This window comes from Eublepharis macularius, chromosome 3 (genome assembly GCF_028583425.1).
Source record: "Eublepharis macularius isolate TG4126 chromosome 3, MPM_Emac_v1.0, whole genome shotgun sequence".
In the NCBI taxonomy this organism is placed as follows: domain Eukaryota; kingdom Metazoa; phylum Chordata; class Lepidosauria; order Squamata; family Eublepharidae; genus Eublepharis; species Eublepharis macularius.
Window position 1 is genome coordinate 121,308,234 of NC_072792.1, and position 21,626 is coordinate 121,329,859.

Sequence of the window (21,626 nt, forward strand, 5' to 3'; positions counted from 1 at the left end):
ATCAAATTTTAAAACATTAAAATGTTTACAGCATTTAAAATACAAATTATATAAAATATTTAAAACAATTAAACAAAACACATAAACAAGCACATATAAACACACAATCAGGGAAGAAGGCTATTAAGAGTTAGTGAGGAAATGCCAGACAAAAGAGTGGGCCTGGAAGCAAACTTGGAGCCAAAGTAGAAAGAACAAGGTTTGAGACTGGTCTGTATCATCCACTCCACTCAATATTCTGGCCACAGTGTCCTGTACCAACTGAAGTTTCTGAACTGTCTTCAATGGAAGCCCCATATAGAGTGCATTGCAGTAGTAGAATGTAGATGTTACCAGGGCATGCATCATAGTAGCAAGAACTTTTCTGCCCTGGAAGAGCCAAATCTGGCTGTCCAACCAAAGCTGCTGAAAGGCACCCCTAGTCACTGCTGGTACCAGTTAATTCAGCTTCTATATATTGATTGATTGAAATTAGGCTTTCCAACCTTTAGAGGGAGGCTGAAGGTCTTCTGCAGTTATGACTGGTCTCCAGACTACAGAGATCAGTTCTCCTGGAGAAAATGGCAGCTTCAGAGGCATCACATCTCCATGGATCTCCTTCCCATCCATAAAGTCCACTCTCCCCAGGCATCAACCCTAATCCCCCAGAAATTTCCCAGTTTGGAGTCGGCAACCATAACTGAACTTTTTATAACTTTCTTTTCCCATGGATTCTCCAGTTGGTTTGTATCATTTGCTTAAAAACCAAAACAACGGCTGCTTTCACACAGGGCAGGAAAAGCCAGTCCTACTGTACAAGCAGCAGTGAGAGGGTCTGAAGTGCCTGCCTTCAAGGAGGCAAAGGCGAAATTAACAAATCCTCTGAGGAGCAATCTCCGCAGGCTCTGTCTTTTAAAACTACACTTCCTAGGTAACATTCCCTACACTTGAACATCCCTGTGTAAGATGTCTCATGTAGTGAGACTCTAAGTTTGTACTATTCGCACATTAGTGTAATGATGGTTTCTGAGAATTTAGTCCAACCTCCTGCACAATGCAGGACATTCACAGCTACTTCCCACTCCCCCAGTGATCCCTGCTCAATGCCCAGAGGAAGGCATAAAGCTACTAGTATTCTTGACGAATCTGTCCTAGAGGAAAATGGAAAGTGGAGCCGCCTGCAAAAGGCTCTTGGCTCCACCCCTGTACAAAGCCGCATATGCCCGGGAAGGGAGCCTGTCTCTTCCTCCGGGTGGGGCTGCCAAAGCTGGCTCCTGGCTGAAGCAGCGAAGCTCCTGCCCGGCAAGCCGAATTCCTTCATGACCCAAAAGTGGTGATCAGCATTATCTTGGACATAAAAAAGTGCAACAAGATCTGAGTGCTGGCTCCTCCTTCCTGACCTCCTTCTCATGAGCTGCCTAAGTTCATACTGAATCATAGAATCAACATTTCTGACAAGATGGCTATCTAGTCTCTACTTAGAAACCTCCAAACAAGAGCCCACCATCTCCCAAGGAAGCCTGTTCAACTGTTCTTTTTCTTGCTCCAGTCATAATGAAAGAACTCTTTTTGTTGTTGTTGTGTTTGACATCTCTGGCTAGCCTACGCTCATACTGACCCTTAGCCTTTCTAACACTTTTCTTACGAGCACAGGCTATTTATTTATATTCATCCTTGGTTGTACACCATTCCTTCCATTTGCTAAATATATCTTTTTTATTTCTCAGCTCATTAGAAAGCAGTTTATGGAGCCACTCTGGCTTCTTTAGGTGCCTCCCATTTTTCCTACTTATTCAAATTGTTTGTGATTATGCCTTCAGTATCTCACTTTTTAAAAACTCACTCATCTTGAATCCATTTTCTTTGAGTATTTCTAACCATGGGATTTTACACAGCGTATCTTTGAGCTTTCTGAAATTAGCTTTTCTAAAGTCCAACCTATCTGCTTTCTCTTTCCCCAAGACCTTAAATTCTAAAATGATAAGGTCACTACTACACCAGGTTCTCACTACCCTCACCTCATCAACCATATCTTCCCTGCTGGTGAAAATTAGATCCAAGATAGCATACCCCCTTGTTTCCCGCTCTATCTTTTAGAAGATGAAATTGCCAGCAAGATGTCAGGAATTTATTAGAACTTTCATTTTTAGCAGAGTTTGACTTCCAACAGATATCAAGATATTGAAATCTCCCGTAACCACTATGTCCCATCTCTCTGAAAGTTTTGTAACTTGGACTAGGAATGTATCATCCAATTCTTCTTCCTGGCTTGATGGTCTAATGTATTTCTTCACAAGTATATACATCCTTGACATATAATGCTTTCCCCTTTGTGCTTTTTTTGATCCCAGTATTCCAGTTGTGAGTATCATCACAACAATAAGTTTGTTTCCAGTGTGAAGCCATGTTGGCCTGCAGAAGAACAGCAAGAGGTGCAAGCCCTCCATGTGGATGGCTAGGAGACCCGGCCGGCCAGGCAAATTGGTTCCCCCCCTTCAAGCTCCTAATCCTCAGCCATACAGCAGTGAGGGAAGGACTTGCATGTGGGGTTCCCCCAGGCAGTTGCCCATGTGCACTGGCAGCCATCACAAGCAGTACCAGCCGCTCCTTGCAGACCCCTCTTCCCTACCAATAGGGAAGCGCCAAGGGTGCTCACCGGCCTGCTGCTTCTAACCAAACTCTATCCCTCCAACACCAGGGCCAAGCCTCTGCTTAGGCCCTAGTGCCCCACTACTGGCCTAGCGCCAACCTAAGCCCTTGCCGCAAGTCACCGAGGAAGATGTCATTGCCAGTTTCCGACAGGTGCACCCTGTCACCCGTATAGAGGTTGGCAAATTCAGCCCTGATCCTGGGATGTGGCAGGTATACCCTCAAACCCTCACCCAGGGCTTTCTGAATGGCCCTGTTTGCCTTCATGTGAGCCCTTTCAATAGCTTGACGGTTCTCCACTTCCTGCCATACCCACCAAGGCAACATGGTGGACCACATAATAAGCACTCCAGGCCAATGTTGGAGTATCTCCTGCAAATCCCATATAGCCTGCAGTGAGAGAGCCCTACCATGAACAAACCCCAGGTCATTCCCACCCAAGTGAATGGCCAATATATGGGATGCAGGGCTCCGCTGCTCCTTAAACAAAAGTGGCAACAAACCAGGCCACCGGAGGCCTCGACCCTGCCACTCCACTGTTGCTTATTCAGACAAGCCAAGCTGGGACCCAAACCGCATCCTCCTGGCTTGATGAGTGGCCCAAAACACCATGCTGTGGCTGCAAATAAAAATCCGTCGTTTTTCCAAGCAATACACAGCACCTAAGAAAACACCATTAGTACAACCTTTAAAACTGCATGAGAGGATGAACATAGGAATGATAGGCAGATGACCTCCACCTACCCATACCCTGAATAGCCTGCACTGAATACCCCATGACTGCTGCCATAGATGCAGCCCCAATCCTAAAGGAATGGGTGCCGAATTTGATGCCAGTGAACCCCAATTTGGCCAGTGCCCTCTCAGTCACTGTCCAAAACTGGTAGCGCGTCTAGGGTAAACCATCCTCATGCTGAAACAACACCCCATGTTGTATTGTCGAAGGCTTTCACGGCCGGAGAACGATGGTTGTTGTGGGTTTTCCGGGCTGTATTGCTGTGGTCTTGGCATTGTAGTTCCTGACGTTTTGCCAGCAGCTGTGGCTGGCATCTTCAGAGGTGTAGCACCAAAAGACAGAGATCTCTCAGTGTCACACTGAGAGATCTCTGTCTTTTGGTGCTACACCTCTGAAGATGCCAGCCACAGCTGCTGGCGAAACGTCAGGAACTACAATGCCAAGACCACGGCAATACAGCCCGGAAAACCCACAACAACCAACACCCCATGTTCCTCTCTCCACACTCGTAAGTACCTACGGAGAGCCCGCACTGGACACAACCCTGGGTCCGCACAGGTCCCGAGGGTAATAACCACCCCTTCCTTCTTTTCGTCCATTTTGGACTTACGAATCGTGAGGGAAACCTCTCCATCCCTCAACATAACATCCTGCACCATTAAGGCCCGACCAGACTTGTCCGTCTTCAACTGGACAACCAGTTCACTAATGTGCAGTGCTCCAAAAAAGGCTACCAAAGCAGCCGCATGGAAAAGCCTAGCCTCAAATCCTGAAGGGCAAATGCTACCCCAGACCTTGAAAAGCCCCTTTAAAATTAGCTGAGAAATGGGCTCCCTGGGGTCAGCACAAACCATCACTTCCCAAGACCAGCCCTCTAGCATTTTGCGGACACAGAAGTCCCCCGTGGCCCCAGAAAACCCCCGTGCCTTACTCATAAATGCCAAAGCCGCTAACTGGCCCCAAATGGACTTGACCACTAGCCCGTGACCCTTCTGATGCACACCAAAAGTGGACAACGTGGTTAGACAACTCCCCTCCCCACAGGTGGACTGCCACCAGAATGGGAAAGAACTCCGAAAAGGTCAAATCCCTATCCAACCCAGAGGCATGCCAATCAGGTGGCCACTGGTCTGCACACCAATGCCTTTGGAAATACACACTGAAGCCCAAAGAGCCAGATGCATTGGATGAAACCTGCAGCTCAGCCTCGAGCAACAGGTCATCCCGCCAAAAGGTAACCTCATTAAAGTCCTCGAGAAACTTGGACCACACATCCAAATCCTCCTGCATCCACCTAGAGACCTTAAGATGGTGATGGGGGGCCCGAAGTGATGACATGGCATCACAAAGCCTCCGCAAGAAGGCCCTACCTGGAGCAATTGCTTTGCAAGCGAAGTTCAAGTTTCCTACGAGCTGCTCCAGCTCCAATAGAGACACCTTTCATTTGGACTTGAACTCAAGGAGCCTAACCTTAAGATCAGCAACCGTAGCTGGGGGAAGTCAAAAACACTGCTGCACTGTTTTGAGCTTTCTGCCCAGGAACATCAATACACGGGAGGAGAAGCCGGTATATCCCTTATAAAGAATGTCTAGGTACTGGAGCAAGGAAGCAGCCCTCTGAGGCTGCGCCCTGACCAGTACACCCACATAGATCAAGAAACCCGGCAACCAATTAGCCCAGGTCTGATCAACGCATCGTTGCTTAAGCCGCTCCTTGTCCCTGTCATCCAACTCATCTTTATCCTTCTTCTCCAACTCCCGGAAAAGAAGAGTAAACACGTCAACGTATTCGCCCTTGAGAATTTTGTCATGAGTTGCCTGTGTCAGGTGGTCACCCAGGGGCAATGCCGTGTCACCAAAAGGGAGTGCACTAAAAGGCACCTCCCCATAAACCAAGACAGAATAGGGGTAACAACCCTAAAGCCCTCCCATGTAACCGGGCCACATTCCAGCCTGCCCCTGTCCCCAAGGGGCATCACCACCACCCCATGGGGGCTGTGATGGCACAGTCTGCTGCACTCCAGCCAGTCCCAAGCCTTGCAGCTGCCAAGGTTGATGGCCCAAAGCAGTCCAGGCAGAAGGAAACTGCTGAGTGGCCCCCAAAGCCACCTCGATGTCCCCTGAGTAGGTGGGTGCCCCCAAGGCCCCCACAGCCAGGGACAACAGGTTTGAGGTGCAGTGTCCTTACCCACAGGCTCCACAGGGTCTACTGCCACTGCCACAGGTGCAGATTCCAAGACCGCCTCATACTCAAAGTCCACCATCAGTTCTTCATCCCTCTGTGCCACTGCTGAGTGGGCTCCGTTGGTGCCACCTGGTGCTGAACCTGCAACATCCTCCAAAACAAGGAGACGTCTAAGAATCTCCCTGTTCATAGCATCCCTAGAAGCCCCTCTGATAGGCCAAGTCCTGCTTTTACTAGGTGCAGCTGCTGAAGGCACACCTTTGCTCCACTCAAGGGCTGCCAGCCACTCTAATATATCCTGCTGGCTAATCTGTTCCCCTTCATCTTCAGAGTAGTTGATCACTGGGGCAGTTTGCTTAGCTGGTGCCCTTTTAGCTGGCTGCTTGCCCTTAGAAGGGCCGGCACCCTTTTTAGGGGGCATAATGCCAACTGCCCAGACTAACAGTAATGAACTGTGAATAAAGATGGCTACCAACTCAATTGCCAGCACACGCCCCTGTTGCAGGAACCCCAAAATGGCTGCCACCACTGAAAAACAAAATGGCCACCAAATCACCATACTGGGGCTTGTAAACCCCAATGGTCCACCGGAACCAACAAAGGCCAGGAAAATGGGACGTGTGTGTGTTATGGTGCCCTCCAGAAGAATTGCTCCCACAGGACCCCTAAAGGCACCTGCAGAAAGAAGGGGGTGGCACCCAAAGCTACCACTCACCCGCAGGGCCTAACCAGCCCAACCCTACCTATCCCCACAAACACCCAATGGGAAAAATGGAGGGGGGATTAATGAACACTCCCCCTCCCCAAAGCCACCACCAGTCAACCCAGGCAGCACACCCAGAACAAACGTGGCTGCCAGGCCACCGACAATACTGCCAGCAAGCCGCTAAGCCCGCGGCAAAAACACAGCCCAAGCCGCCGCCGCGCTGTGCCACAAATGGTGCTCTCGAAGCCGGGAAGCCGCCGAAAAATGCCACCAACACCCAGTCACGGCAGCCCAACCGCACCATTGCAGCCATTGCAAGGGCACAGCATGCCGCCGCCACCGCGGTGGGTCCAACACTGCTGAATCCCACCACCGTCAAGGACCACTGGCAAGCCTCGCTGCCACTGAGTCCACCCGCTGCCGCCGCTCCAATGCTCAGGAGAGTGGAAAGACATGTCTTTCCCCTCCGAGCGTTGTGGGCAACTGAAGTCGGGTGAGCGGAGCCGCCTGAAGAGGCTGTTGGCTCCGCCCACCCAGGAAAACCCCCGGATTCCCAGGAAAGCTCCGCAGTCCTCCCTCCTTCCAGGAGGGCAATGCATGCCCCCCTCCATGAGCAGCTAAAGCTGCCTGGAGGCATGGCCGAATTTCTATAACTGGAATTATGACATACATGGGCTATGCTCTTCTTGTGAGATACTGGACACAATTAGATCAGCTCTCAAGGACATGGCTGTCTCTTTGTTAGTATTATGGCTGACAGCCATGTTCTTAGTGAGTATATGACTAGAGAAACAAAAGAGAAAAAGTGAAATTTCTTAACTTTTAGAACAGACCACAACTAGTTATTTATTAAAAACTGTTTCTTTAAATTGGCTTGAAACTGCTTTGTTAAGATTTTAAAAACAACAGAACATTCAATAATTATTGCAGGATCTCTTCTATTATTTCAGTAGCGCTGTCGCAAATTGCAAATGAGATAACATTTGAATAGGAGTCTTGGAGCTCTTAAGTTATAGTAGCACTAGTCTGAGGAGAAAAAATTGTCCTGACGCAGCACCTCATCCTTTGAATCTTTATGAAGCAAAATCTTTCCGAACCTTAAAAATGTGTCTCAAACTCATTATGAATATTGTGTATTAAATTTGCTAGATATACAAGACATAAGATATACTAATTTAAATTCTGCTGTTGGTAGGCAGTGAACTTTGCAATACCTGACATTGAAGGATAATGTGTCCCTCAGGGTGACAAGCAATTTATGGCAGACAACACAAAATAGTGACATTCCTTAGCTAAAATTAGTTTTTTACTGTGTCCCAAACTTTCACATACTGGAATACCTGTATTATCTGAATTCTAGGCCCTATCTATACTAAATATTAATTTTATAGCACTGTACCTGTTGTTCCTCCTCCCCGCCCCTCAAAAATAGAATTACACATTGGTAAGGTATTGAGAAGCCTCGAGATTCTAGTAACTTTATATATACTTTTGAGATTACATTGTTAGAAACTTTAATCATAGTCACTTGGCGTAGCCTTAGTAGTCTTTCTTTCTTTCTTTCTTTCTTTCTTTGAAAGAGAGAAAAATGCAAATCACCATTGCTCAGCTAGACATTTTCATGCAGGCCCTGTCTCACGCACGGCATTATCTCTGAGGGAGGGGCAATCACCTTCATGCAAATGGAGGAGAGAACGACATATGCCACTTTAGGTCCTCATGGGGGAGAATGATAGGGTAAAATAAGTGCTGATAAATTTAGCACAAAACCCACATCAAATACTATGAAGCAAAATTTATCTGTTAAATCATACTCACATAAATTATAAGAACATCACATGCATATAAAGAAATACATAGTAGAAAAATTAGCAGCATGATAGTCCAGTTATTACATGTCACAGAGCTCAATGGAAAGCCTACCAGCTGGAAAACATAATCACAAGCATAAAGAGGGGAAACTGTATGGGACCCGCAGTAAATAATGGATAATTGAGATGATGTCTTCACTGTTATGCTGCTGAAGCTGTAACCATAACCATTCTATATGTTGTGCAACGTCCAAATTTGCAAGTATCCAATCTTTTGATGTTAATGAGATGATGAAATCATGTTTTTTCTTTAGTACAAGCTATTCAAGTCCATCACTAAGCCAAGATCATTTATGACTCGGACCATCTAAAATGGGGGCTTAAATGGAAAAATTCAGAATTGGAAGAAAATATACTTCAAGAAGGCAAGAAAATGATATCTAAAGTTTATAAGATATTGCTAAAGTTGCATACAGAAGATGAAATTGTTAAAGTTCAGATGGTGAAGTGGGCCATTAACTGCAACAGAGATATAATGATGGAATCATGGGAATACTTGTGGGAAAATACATTGAAGATTTCAACCTGTACCAATATTAGAGAGAATGTATATAAGATGATATATAGGTGGTACTTAACGCCGAAGAAAATAGCATATGGGAATTCCAAAATGTCAGATAAATGTTGGAAGGGTAATAACCATGAAGGATCATTGTATTATATGTGGTGGACCTGTGAGGTAGCTAAACAGTTCTGGGGAGATATTGTAGAAGTTATTAATGAAATTTTGCAATTTTCAATAAAAAGGAACCCAGAACTGTTGCTGCTGAACTTGAACATGGAAGAAATCCCTATGCAATACAGAACATTACTATTTTATATGACAACAGCGGCAAGAATTTTATATGCACAAAAGTGGAAAACACAAGAAGTACCATTGATTGAAAATTGGATACAAAAATTGATGCACATGGCAGAAATTGACAAAATGATGAGAAGGTTGAGAGATCAGAACCCAGAAGAATTTTTTAATGACTGGGGGAGACTAAAACAGTATTTAGAGAAAAAATGGGACGTAAAGGGGGAATTATGGTTGTTAGAAAATTATTAATTTTGTAGATTGGAAGAGAGATAGATCTTTACTAGAGAAGAAGAAAGATATACTATAATTCTTATTATTAGATTGAGGTTAAGGTATATTGAAATTATTAATATATTATCCAGTTTAATAATATATTAGGATGTGTAATAAAAGAATAGAGAAGTAGGTAATAGAATTTAACAGAGGGTTGGAAAACTGTTGGAAGTCCTAGATAAAGGGGGGAGGGAAAGGGTGGGGGGTATTAGAAATAAGGGTATTAATGAAAAATCTGTAATTGTAATTTATACTCACTCAATAAAAATTTTAATTAAAAAAATAAAACTAAGCCAAGATCATTAAAAGATAATGAAAATTAGACATTTTAATGGTTGCATCGAACTCTCTCCGTCTGACCAATTTTTCAAGGTATCATGAGATATTATATCTCATACCATGATGTAAGTCATCTTATTATGGATTAGAATGATTAAAATGTTATCTTCCCATAAACCATCCCAAAGTTGGATGAACAATACTGAATAGGAAATTATGGAATTCATTATCCAATGGTGTGAGAACATTATGACAGAACAAACTGAAACTATTATTTCAGAGTACCAAGAATTTTATATATTTTGGAGGATGATCTCTTATCACTCTTCAAAGAGAGAGACAGACAGAGAGATTTTTTTCCAGAAATGTTATACAAAGATTGCCTTTATTATATCCATTTGATCATTACCTATGAGCAGAACGTGAATTGAATCAGAAGATGACCAAGCATTCCTGGCTGTAATTTGATAAACTATTCTATTCTATTCTATTCTATTCTATTCTATTCTATTCTATTCTATTCTATTCTATTCTAATCTAATCTAATCTATTTATAATTTCATTATTAATAATAACAGGAACTCTGTTATATACTGATTATGTAGCACTGTAGTTAGTATTTAGTTGACATGGCTTTCCTTGATAGTATTTCAATAATTCTTACTTAGAGAAAAGCTCTTGATGGATGAAGACCACAATTCCAAAGATCCATTTTGCTAATGGTTCATTCCTCCTCTGATACAGAGAGTCTTCTGACATATGAGGAGCCCTGCTGTGGCAGAAATGGCATTTTCCACCACTGGAAGGCTCCTTTTTCTGTTATACCACTCTCTTACATCAGATAAATGTACCACGGTTAGTGGAAGAGCCCATTTGGATCCAATCAGAGTTTATTATAGCTAAACAACATAATTTCATGGACTGGCAGCATTGCTTCTTAGGTTATCAAGCTAAAGGATTGGTTCCAAATATTCTGAGTATTCTTAACAGTCTATAGAAACGGGGATGGGACTGACTCAAAAGACAAATAAAGCCAAACATGTAACAGCTAAGAGGGAATGGCAAAGTGTCATATAGAAGTGCACACTGACCCTGAATGGATCTTAAAGACTGATGTCTTGGTTCTTTGCTAATGACAAGAAATAACAAGAGAAACCCAAAGTCTTACCATTAGTTAGAGTTGGGGTATTCATTGCTGACTACACTAGCTCTAACTAATAGTAAAACTGTGGTACTAACAATAGTCATAATGATACCTGATTAAAATTAATTTGGTTGGTATGTAGAAGTGACCAAATTCCAGAAAACCACTTTGGGTGTATTCAAGAGCTTGGGCACATGCACTGGAACTTTCGTATGATGGACCTCCCCTCCTTCAATCCACCACTGTGAGGCAAATTTTCCTGCCAAAATTCAGTTTGCCTGCTTTTGCTAAGCAGCCCCAAGTTAATATTTGTGGTTTGAAAGTCTGTTTGTCCCACCTTGACAGCCAGTTATAATTTTGGCTCATTAGCTGAGCCCAGGAACTTGATGAGGAGAAGCAGGCGCCCTCTCTCTTTTCTAAAAAAATGGCACTGGAGACTATATAATGTTCAAAAGGAAACAATTTTATTTAACAGGCAAGAATTGAATAAATTGAGTCAGGGAATAAAAGTGCTGAGGTAAAATTTTGTTGGTAATACAGAATACATTTTGAGTAGCAGCCAAAATAGTTTTCTTGAAATTTAGTTTCTTATATTCTTGGTTCTTAGCAGCAAGAGGTGTTTTACTTAATACTTTAGTTACAGCTACGATGTTTCTTCACAAAGTTTTCTACAACAGCTCAGGTTTCCTGGAGTTAGTTTAAAACTGTTTTTCCTTCACAACAGGCCCGGGGTCCACCTCCGAGCCAAACCCCTTTTAGAAACTGAACAGGAATTAATATTCTTCTCCTAAGAAGATATAACTTCATAAATATTCTTCTTCTAAGATTCAGATTTCAGATTTATTACAGTCAAATGACCAGCAAGAAAAAGATCACATATAGAAACCACAGTTCCTATCTACATAAAAAGAAAGAGACAAAGGATTTAGTTAAAACCATTATCATACTCAGCAAATAATAAATCCTAAAAAGTAAAACTATCTTCAGTCTCTCCTTTTGTTAAAAACTTCCGCTTGTTTATGACCAAAAAACAATATTTTTCTACTGTCGAGGATACAGTCTTCTTAGTATCTTCCAACAAATATTGCAGTAGCACAGAATCATCAAATTTCAAATGATTATCCAAAGATTTAAACTTGGAAAGTAATGGATAATGTCAGGATGTCAATTCTATAGCCAGAGTAATGCCATATTAGCTTGTGTTATAATCAGTAGTTGTCTAGTTTTCCTCCCTCCAGGCCCAGATGTCGACCAGGCCACTCATATCCATGGGAGCGACCTTGATGTTCTCGTCTCCTCATGCCTTTGCAGACAGGACTAGGGGGAGGCTGGGAATGGGTGTTTGAAGTGTTGTAACTTTCCTTTTACATGCCATTCTCAACAAAGCTTTCGTTCAGCCAAGGCCTCATCAGCCTTTGGAGTATGGACACCTGTATCATGAGCATTGTCTTTCAATAAACCTTTTGGAATCGAGAAACCTTGTGCTTCTTGCAAGAAGGGGGGAGACGAACTCTGGATAACTGGGATTCCATAGTCTGACAGATATACTAACTGCTGTCTCTCTTCGGAATACAACTTACAATGTAAGAGAATATGAGCGACGGTTTCAACTTTCTTCTCTGGGCATATGCAACATCTTTGATGGATAGGCCTGCGAAGAAACCTTCCCTGCAACACATTAGAAAGGAAGACATCAAAACATGCTCTAGAAAAGGCCTATCTGTACTTTTGGTGCATAATGTTAGAGAGATATGGGGCTGCTGCAAATCCAGACCACGGTTTAAGACTACTATACATATTAGGTAAGAGTGCTCCATCTTTTTGGACCTCTATGTCAACCAAACGTTGTTGAACCATATATTTGGCTTTACTTAGACCCTTTTCCAAAAAAATTTCCAGGGATAGCCCTATTGTTCTCAATTTATCCATTATTCTAATAGACCAATCAGGATATGGAGAGGAAGTTAAGAATAAAGGGACCAGTCCCATAGGCTTTAGGTAGATTCTTAACCAATAATATATTGCAGCTGTCCAGATATTCAATTCTCCTCTTGGTACCCCACCTCTTGTCTTAGGACCACATTAGGCATACATTTTGGTGCAGAAAGTGCCCTGAGAAATTTAGATTGTACCCTCTCTAGCGCCGTATGGTTATTATTGCTGCTTAAAATTACTTGCATCCCATAAGTAAGTTGGGTCAGTACTTTAGCAGAGATGAGCTTTAAAGCTGCTAGGACTAAACCTGTACCTTCATTTCTGAAGAATCTGAGGATACCGTTGGCGCTTCTCTCTGCTGTGTTGGTTATAGAGGTTATATGGGCTGATGGACTGCCATTATATGTAAAGGCTACCCCCAAATATTTATAAGCTTTAACTTGTTTGATGTTCTGACCGTTGATTTTCCAATTGGATTTCTTATATGCTCTATTGAAGTGTATAATCTTTGTTTTTGAGCAATTTACATTTAGTAATTCATCATCACATTGTTTTATAAATGTCTTCAAGGCACATTTTAACCCAATTCTAGTTTGTGAGATGAGAATGGCATCATCCACATACATAAGTATTGGTACAGTTCTTCCTCCTGCAAGGTTAGGGTCATATCCCTTGTAGACACTGTATCAGTGAGTTTACATAAATATTAAATAAAAAGGGGGCCTAAGAAGATATATCTTTTGGCTTGAAATGGAGTCTAATCAATATTCAATCACTCTTACCAAAACACGCTTCCATTTTTATGATGTCTGTGTCAAGCAGGTTTCAGCTTCTGCTGACACTTATACTAAGAATTCCTAAACAGAATTCTTCTTCAGGACAGTGATGTTACAGTTAAGGCAAAAGTTTCCTCTATCCTCACTCCAGAGGGGAACCTGTCTGACCTTCCCTATTAGACTCACTCACAAACTCTCTCTGAACAATCCTGTCAGAACCCAACTGTCAGCCCTTCAGCCAGGTTCTAACTGACCAAATAGAGAGGAGGGAGCAGCCTGTCACTCAAGCACTCTATTCCAAGCAAAAGTTAACTCCCTCCCAGGTCCCTGATTGCCTTTAGGAAACCTGCTTTCAAGTGCAGCCCATCACATCCCTCAACTCTGACCACATCCTATTTTTTTTAAAGTTTCGTCTGAATATGGGGGAATCTAGCAAGTGTTTTCATTTCAGTCATGAAAGAGTTAAACTATTTGTGTTACTTACTTAATTAGTAAACTTACTTTGCATGTAAGCACTTAGGCCTCGAAGGTGGATTCCCACCATAGAGATGGGAGTCACTAAGCATAATGAAGTTGAATTAGGATTTCCAATTGGACAACTTGTTCATTGGAGGGGCAATTAAGTGATGCTATATACTGAAGTTTTATTGTTCTTTGTCCACTAGTCCACTAGTCTTCCACTACCACTAATACTGTCTAATCTTTTATAGCAAGATGTAGCCAGCTTAGCAATTTATTTTCTCCAAATGTAACCCTATTTTTATCCTTTAGTTAAGTATTCTTACAGAGCTACACTGGATTGTGTGTGAGTCTATTCTCATTACTTCCAATGCACAATCTTTGCACCCACTCTGCTATATTTTCTTACAGAATATTCCTTGCTATACAACATTGTGAACTAATACTTGAGAAATACATGCTCCAAGGTCTGAGCAAATAGTTTGGTTCTTTGGCTTGTGTTCAGTATATCTAAATGGGAGTAATCACATCTACTTCTTTCTTTGTCCATATAAGAACATATTTAACAATGGATCGATGTCAGAGCCTTTATTGTAAAGGGGTTCTCCTGATGCAATCAACACATAGATTTCCATATGGTATTTCATAGGCAAATGTTAATGTTCCTATTTTACCTTTACAGCAATTTATATTTTGGTTGAAGCCATCCCAGCATGCTATGAAATTCTAGAATAACTGGGAAGAAGTAGTATAATTGGCATTTAAAAGCACAGCATATGTTCGGAGGAGTTTTCTATATGGACAGCTCAATCTGTTGCAGCAAAAACAAGATTTGCATCACTACGTCTGCAGCATCAGCCTGTACAAGGTTATTGAGAGACAGATTCTTCCCTCCGCCTGACTTGCATTTGGACTGCTAATTATAAACTTCCTCCATAACAGTGAAATACCAAGTAGAATTTCATCCTTTGAAGCCCATTAGCCAATGCTTAGGATTGCACTGTAAATGATTTTAAAAGGACACTTTTTATATGTTCTTTTAATGACATTTGGGAATTAGAGTGCATAGGGCATGCAAGCTGCAGCACATCACCAGCAGTGTGACGCCTCTGTAATGGCAATTAGATTGCTGGGCTGTAGATAAAGTTGGAAATATCTTCCTGTAATACTGCCATTTAAAAACCTTCAGCCAATTTCAGGTATCAGGAAGGAAGAACAGTTTTGCATCAAGACCGAGTAAGTAAGAAATTAAAGTAATCAGGTTCTGAAAATGTACCAGCAGCATCTACCAGCTTCTAATGCCTGGTCTGATAAATCTCAGCTATGCAAGTACAAAACCATAACTTCAGCTTAAAATAAATCTCATCATCAATTATGAACTGAGAAACAGTTCATAACATCATCAATTATGAACTGAGGGTAAGGTTGACCAACTCCTAGTAAAAAACAAATATAATGAACAGTGAAAATTCATATTATAATTGTGCTACTTGTGAGCTTTGCCAGACTTGCAATAATGTAACAAGATGAATAAGATGAAAGCTAAGCTCTGTTCATTACAGTCATATTTGCTCTTTGGCCATATGCAGACCTCACCATTTGCCCACATATTCGGAAAGAAGAGACGGACACAAGGCTTGGGTGAAACAGGGCCTTTTATTGACCAATTCAACCTGAACACTTGAACTAGGACTTAACTAACGGCAAGGGTGAAACTAGCGGTACAGTTCGAGCAAGGGGGTCACTGTGACCAGCTCCTCGTACTGCATGGGCGAGCACCCCCTGCCCTAGGTGCAAGCCATCCACTGCATGGCTATAACCCAGCCGACCAGGCTAATGGTTCCCCCCTTTAAAGCGCCATACACCCCAGCTGTAAGGCCCGAGGTAATGCCTTTTCCGGGGGGTCCCAAGGGCAGTCTGCCCTCTCAGCTGGCAACCGTAAGGCCCGCCAGCCGATCCGAGACAGACCCCCATTCCCCACCAATGGGGATGTGCCACTGGGTGCTCACCAGCCCGCTCTGCCTACCCCAGCTAACCTGCCAACAACAAAACCTACACCTAAACCCAGGCAGTACAAGGTAGGCGAAAAACACCCCCCACAAACTGCCAATCCAGTGAGGGGTGAAAAAATTCCTACCTGGCCCCAAAACGGCGACCGGCTGTACCGGTACTGCCAATCCAACGGTGAGGAGGGTGGGACGAGCCAGCCAGCAACTGCACGGAGGGGGAAGGCGGGCAGAGCCAATAACGGCTCTGAAACCACGCCCACGTCAGGCTCCCGGATGCCCGGGAAAGCCAGCCGCTCTCCCTCCGTGCATGAGGGCAAAGCCAGGCACCCGGGTAAGCGCGCGCGCGCACGCGCATCGGGAGTGCCTATTTGCCCACATATTCGGAAAGAAGAGACGGACACAAGGCTTGGGTGAAACAGGGCCTTTTATTGACCAATTCAACCTGAACACTTGAACTAGGACTTAACTAACGGCAAGGGTGAAACTAGCGGTACAGTTCGAGCAAGGGGGTCACTGTGACCAGCTCCTCGTATTGCATGGGCGAGCACCCCCTGCCCTAGGCGCAAGCCATCCACTGCATGGCTATAACCCAGCCGACCAGGCTAATGGTTCCCCCCTTTAAAGCGCCATACACCCCAGCCGTAAGGCCCAAGGTAATGCCTTTTCCGGGGGGTCCCAAGGGCAGTCTGCCCTCTCAGCTGGCAACCGTAAGGCCCGCCAGCCGATCCGAGACAGACCCCCATTCCCCACCAATGGGGATGTGCCACCGGGTGCTCACCAGCCCGCTCTGCCTACCCCAGCTAACCTGCCACCGTTAGGGCCAAGCCTCTGCTTAGGCCCTAACGCCCCACATCTCCTGCAGGGCCAACCTCAACCCTTGCCGCAAATCCATAAGAAAGATCCCATTACCTTTAAAGGACAGGTGAACACCATCCCCCCTAAAGAGGTCGGCGTACGTGTCCCTAATTTGAGGATGGGGTAAATAAACCCCCAGGCCCTCACCCAAAGCCTTAAACATGGCCTTATTGGCCTTACGCCTAGTCCGTTCGACAGCATCATGATCCAAAGCCTCCTTCCATACACGCCGGGGGAGGATGGCCGAATAGATAATAAGAACGCCCGGCCACCGGCTCAAAATAAACCGAAGGTCAGCTTGCGCTTGCAGCGTAAGAGCCTTCCCCTTGACCCAACCTAAGTCATTACCCCCTAAATGTATAACTAAAAAATGAGGCGGAGGGGCAGACCTTCCCTCAAACAGGAGAGGCAACAGGCCCGGCCAACGCAGGCCCCGACGGCCCTGCCACTCGATCTGGGCCCAACGGCTGAGGCCAAGCTGGGATCCGAGGTGGGTCCTCTTGGCCTGATGGGCGGCCCAGAAGACCATGCTGTGCCCGCAGATGAGGATCCGACACCTCCCACGGCGAACCACAGCACCTAAAAGAAAGAACAGTCAACACAGCTCACTTCGGGGCAGGCAGAGGGCGGACATACCCCCGGTAAGCCGCCGAATGCCACCGCCCAACCCTGCGAATAGCCGCATCAGTGTATCCCATGGCAGCGGCGGTAGAAGCCGCCCCAATTCTGAAAGAATGGGTACCAAACTTGAAGCCCTCCAGGCCCAACTTAGCCAAGGCCCGCCCAGTGACAGACCAGAACTGATACCTGGTGAGAGGGGACTCATCGCAATGGCGAAAGAGAAGACCCTCGCCATCTCCCCTCTTCTCGAGATACGCCTGCAAGCCCCTAACCGGGCACAACTCGGCGTCAGCGCAAGAGCCCAACCAAACAGTCGACCCTTTACGATGCTGGTCAGTCTTGGACGACCGGATCCTTAAAGAGACTTTCTCTCCCACAAACCGAACATCCTGAAGTACAAAGCCCGCTGAGAGAGGTCCAAGCGAGACTGAGCCACCAACTCGCCAACCCTGAGAGCCCCAAAGAAGGCCGTAAGCGCCGCCGCGTGGAAGAGCGCCGCTTCATAGCCCGATAGGCAAACCGACTGCCAGGCGCCCACCAATCCTTTCAGTATGGCTGGCGAAATAGGTTGCCTAGCATCCTGCCGCGCGCCAGCCTCCCGGGACCAACCCTCAAGCATCTTACGAATCCTGAAGTCGCCGGTCATCTCCGGAACTCCCCTAGCCTTGCTAATAAAGGCCAGGGCAGCCAAGAGCCCCCGAATGGACTTAACGGATAGGCCGCCAGCCCTTCTCGCAACACAGAATTGCATAAGGTGCTCAGCCGGAATGGGCCAGCACTGCTCCAAACCAGCCTCAATACGGAAGCTCATGAACTGCCGCACAGCGCGATCATACGCTCTCCTCGTGCTGGGTGCGATGGCTAGACGGATGGCTCTGTGCACTTCGTCCCTCCAAGACTCCACAACTCCACAGGCATCAGAGATGGCGAGGGGTCTGCGCCGGGTGCAAGCAGGCGAAAGCGCTCCATCTGCTGGCGAGACAGAGCGTCCGCCACCCCATTGTCAATACCAGGGGCGTGCCTAGCCCTGAACAAAATGTTCAGGCGAAGGCAGCGGAGCGTAAATGGCCTGACCAACCCCATGACCCTGGGAGATCTGGCAGAGAGGGAATTGATCACGTGCACCACTGCCATGTTGTCGCACCAAAAGTGGACAACATGGTTAGCGAGCTCATCCCCCCACAACCAAAGCGCAACCAGGATTGGAAAAAATTCCAAAAACGTGAGATCCCTAGTGACGCCTGTAGTGCGCCAACCAGCTGGCCAAGGCTCCGCGCACCAGTGTCCCCGAAAAAAGACACCGAAGCCCCAAGCCCCGGAAGCGTCTGAAGCCACCCGCAATTCAGCCTCCAGGAGCAATTCCTCCCGCCATAAAGTCACTCCATTGAATGAGGCAAGAAAGTCCTCCCACACCTGAAGGTCCTCCCTAACACCTACAGACAACCTAACCTTATGATGGGGCAAACGCAAGCCTGCCATAACCTCACACAGGCGTCGCAAAAAGGCGCGCCCAGGTGCCACAGCCTTGCAAGCGAAATTCAGGTGACCCACGAGCTGTTGCAGCTCACGTAGCGTAACCTTGTGTTTACCACGCATGGCAATCAACCGCTCACGCAAATCGGCCACTTTGGCTGCTGGGAGACGAAATGTCTGCGCCACCGTATCAATCTCGATCCCTAGGTACGTCAACACCTGCGTGGGCCCCTCGGTCTTCTCATGCGCCAGCGGAACACCGAGTTCCTCCGCCAACGCCATAAAACCCACCAACAGGCAGGCACATTGTCCAGACCCCCGGGGACCACAAAAAATAAAATCATCAAGGTAGTGGGCGGAGTCACGGCTTCGCAGCCTCTGACGCAAGGCCCACTCCAAAAAGGAACTAAACTTCTCAAAGGCCGCACAGGACACAGAGCAACCCATTGGGAGCGCCCTGTCCATGTAAATCCGGCCCTCAAAGGAGAACCCCAACAACTCAAAGTCCCCCGGGTGCACAGGGAGAAGGCGAAATGCTGACTTTATGTCGCATTTCGCCATTTCCACACCCCAACCATTCCTCTTAACCATACTAACCGCCTCGTCAAATGACGTATACCTGACGGAACACAAATGCTCCGGAATGGCGTCATTAACGGAATCCCCCTTGGGGAAAGACAAGTGATGTATCAGTCGATACTCACCCGCTGCCTTCTTAGGCACAACTCCCAGGGGGGAAACCCTCAAATTGGGCACCGGAGGGGCTGCAAATGGGCCCAAGACGCGCCCTTCAGCACATTCCTTGTCTATCTTACGCCTAACTACGTCCTCCAAACCCTTAACTGAACGCAAATTTTGGGACATGAAAGGGGCCCGAGGGCCCTGAAACGGAATTTTAAAACCATAAGTGAAGCCGTCTAACAAAAACCGTGCAGAAACTCTGTCAGGATAATTCCGCAAGGCCTCAGCCAGAACCCTCAGCTTTATGGGAGAAGGACCCTTTGTCAGGAGCAACTTGTCCGGAGCCGCCTCCTGGGCGCCTATACCCGCCACCCCCAGGCTTGGGGCGGGGGCAGGCCGGAAATGAATGGGGGCCCTTACATCGTGGGCACTCATGCTTAAACCCGCACCCTTTTCTGGAACACACGCCCTGATAGGCAAAGTCCCAACAAAGCAGCCGGGGCTGAACTGGCTGCCCCGCTGAGGCGCGGGTACCAGAGGTGGAGGCAGGCCTATGCAACAAATGCCCACTGTCAGCCCTATCACCCAAATTGGGTTTGGCGGGGGCCATCAACTGCAGCCAAAGCTGCTGATGTATACGGTCCCACGACAAGGTAGGATCAGAAGCTGCACGCATACGGAACTCTTCGTCGTACTGCATCCAAGCAGCACCAACGAAATCCGTATATCCCCTGTATATAATATCAATATATTGAAACAGGGGGGCAGCCCTGTGAGGCTGCGCGCGGGCAAGAACCCCGGCATAGATCAACATACCCGGCAGCCAATTGGACCAGGAACGATCCACCTTACGCCTCTTCATCCTCTCCTTATCGCGTTCATCCATGTCCTCTTTATCCTTCTTTTCCAGTTCCCGGAAAAGAAGAGTAAAGACGTCGACGAACTCACTACGCAATATCTTGTCCCTGGTGGCAGGGGTCAGGTGGTCTCCCAAAGGGAGGGCCGCGTCACCAAACGGCATGGCCCGGTAGGGCAACGACCCCAAGGCGGTGGGCTGATAATAAAGACCCCCTAGATAGGGAGGCCAGAAAGCTGCCGGTTGCCCAAACGGTTGTGGGCTACCCCCCGCAGTGGCTGAAGAAGCAGGTGCAGCGGGTATGGAACCAGGCATAACAGGGACTGGACCCAGTCCCCCCAGCCCTTGCTGAGCCGGGACAGGCGCCTGACCCCAAGGCTGCCATGGCCCAACACCTACAGGTTGCAGCTGCCCGGGAATACCTGGCCAAGCCGGATGACTAGAATAGGAAGAATGTGGCAACTGAGATCCCCAGCTAGTGGGACCACATGATGACCCTATAGGCCCCCATGGCCATGTCTGAGATGTCTGTGTCAAAGCGGACTTACCCTCGGGCTCCACTTGATCCACTGCCACCGCTACTGGAGGAACCTCCGACACCTCGGCTGTGTCATCCTCTGCCCGTGCCGAAGGCCCAGCTCGGTCCAGATCTTCCTGAAGCACGCCCGCACCGCTCATCTCACCACCTGTATAACTTTCCAGAACAGAAAGACGCGTGAGGACATCGCGCTGAAAAGTGGCCCGGGAAACCTTCTTAGAAGCCCTACCAGCCCTGCCGGGAACTACCTGACCAGAAGAAACCCCTTTTGCCCGTTCCAATAAGGCCAACTTGGCCAAAATTTCCTGCCGGAGCGACCCTGAATCCTCCTCATCAGAGGACGAATCAGGGGGAGGCCCACTGACTTTGGGGCGCTTAGCAGGCTGCTTGCCTTTGCTGTTGCCTACCCCTTTTTTTGGAGGCATGATGACAAGGGGAGGGGGGCAGATGCCAACCGACACACCCGGCACTAGGCCCTCACCAGCAACACAAATAATACCAGGGCCAGTAATGCAAATCGTGCCCTAAGGTCACGGCCGGATAAAATTCCCAGCGTATGCTACTAGATACAGCTGATTAAACCCCCTCCCAACCTAGCCTCTCCCCCACACTCTCCCCCACACTCTCAGTCTCCCTCCCTCCCTCTCTCTCTCTCTTTTTTTTTAAAAAATACTATATTGGAGAGAAGAAAAGGCAAAGGCCACCCTAGGGCCACCAGAGGGAAAGGGGTGGGGGTGGGGCAAGAGGTAGGGTGCCAACAAGACCACCCCAGAGGGCAGCCACCCTGTAGGGCGAGGAG

The 21,626-nt window shown here is 46.6% G+C and overlaps 1 protein-coding gene across 1 annotated transcript in view; it reads right to left on the reverse strand.

Moving 5' to 3' along the window:
- LOC129326262 (uncharacterized) overlaps positions 1–21,252 on the reverse strand; it is a 57,440-nt gene extending 36,188 nt beyond the window's left edge. The window contains exons 1-4 of the mRNA XM_054974421.1: positions 20,838–21,252; positions 16,713–17,237; positions 5,553–5,690; positions 3,898–4,094 (exon numbers count right to left, since the gene is read on the reverse strand). Coding sequence (XP_054830396.1) covers positions 3,898–4,094; positions 5,553–5,690; positions 16,713–17,237; positions 20,838–21,252 — 1,275 coding nt within the window. The remainder of the gene's footprint in view (positions 1–3,897; positions 4,095–5,552; positions 5,691–16,712; positions 17,238–20,837) is intronic.
- Between the last annotated feature and the right edge of the window lie 374 nt (positions 21,253–21,626).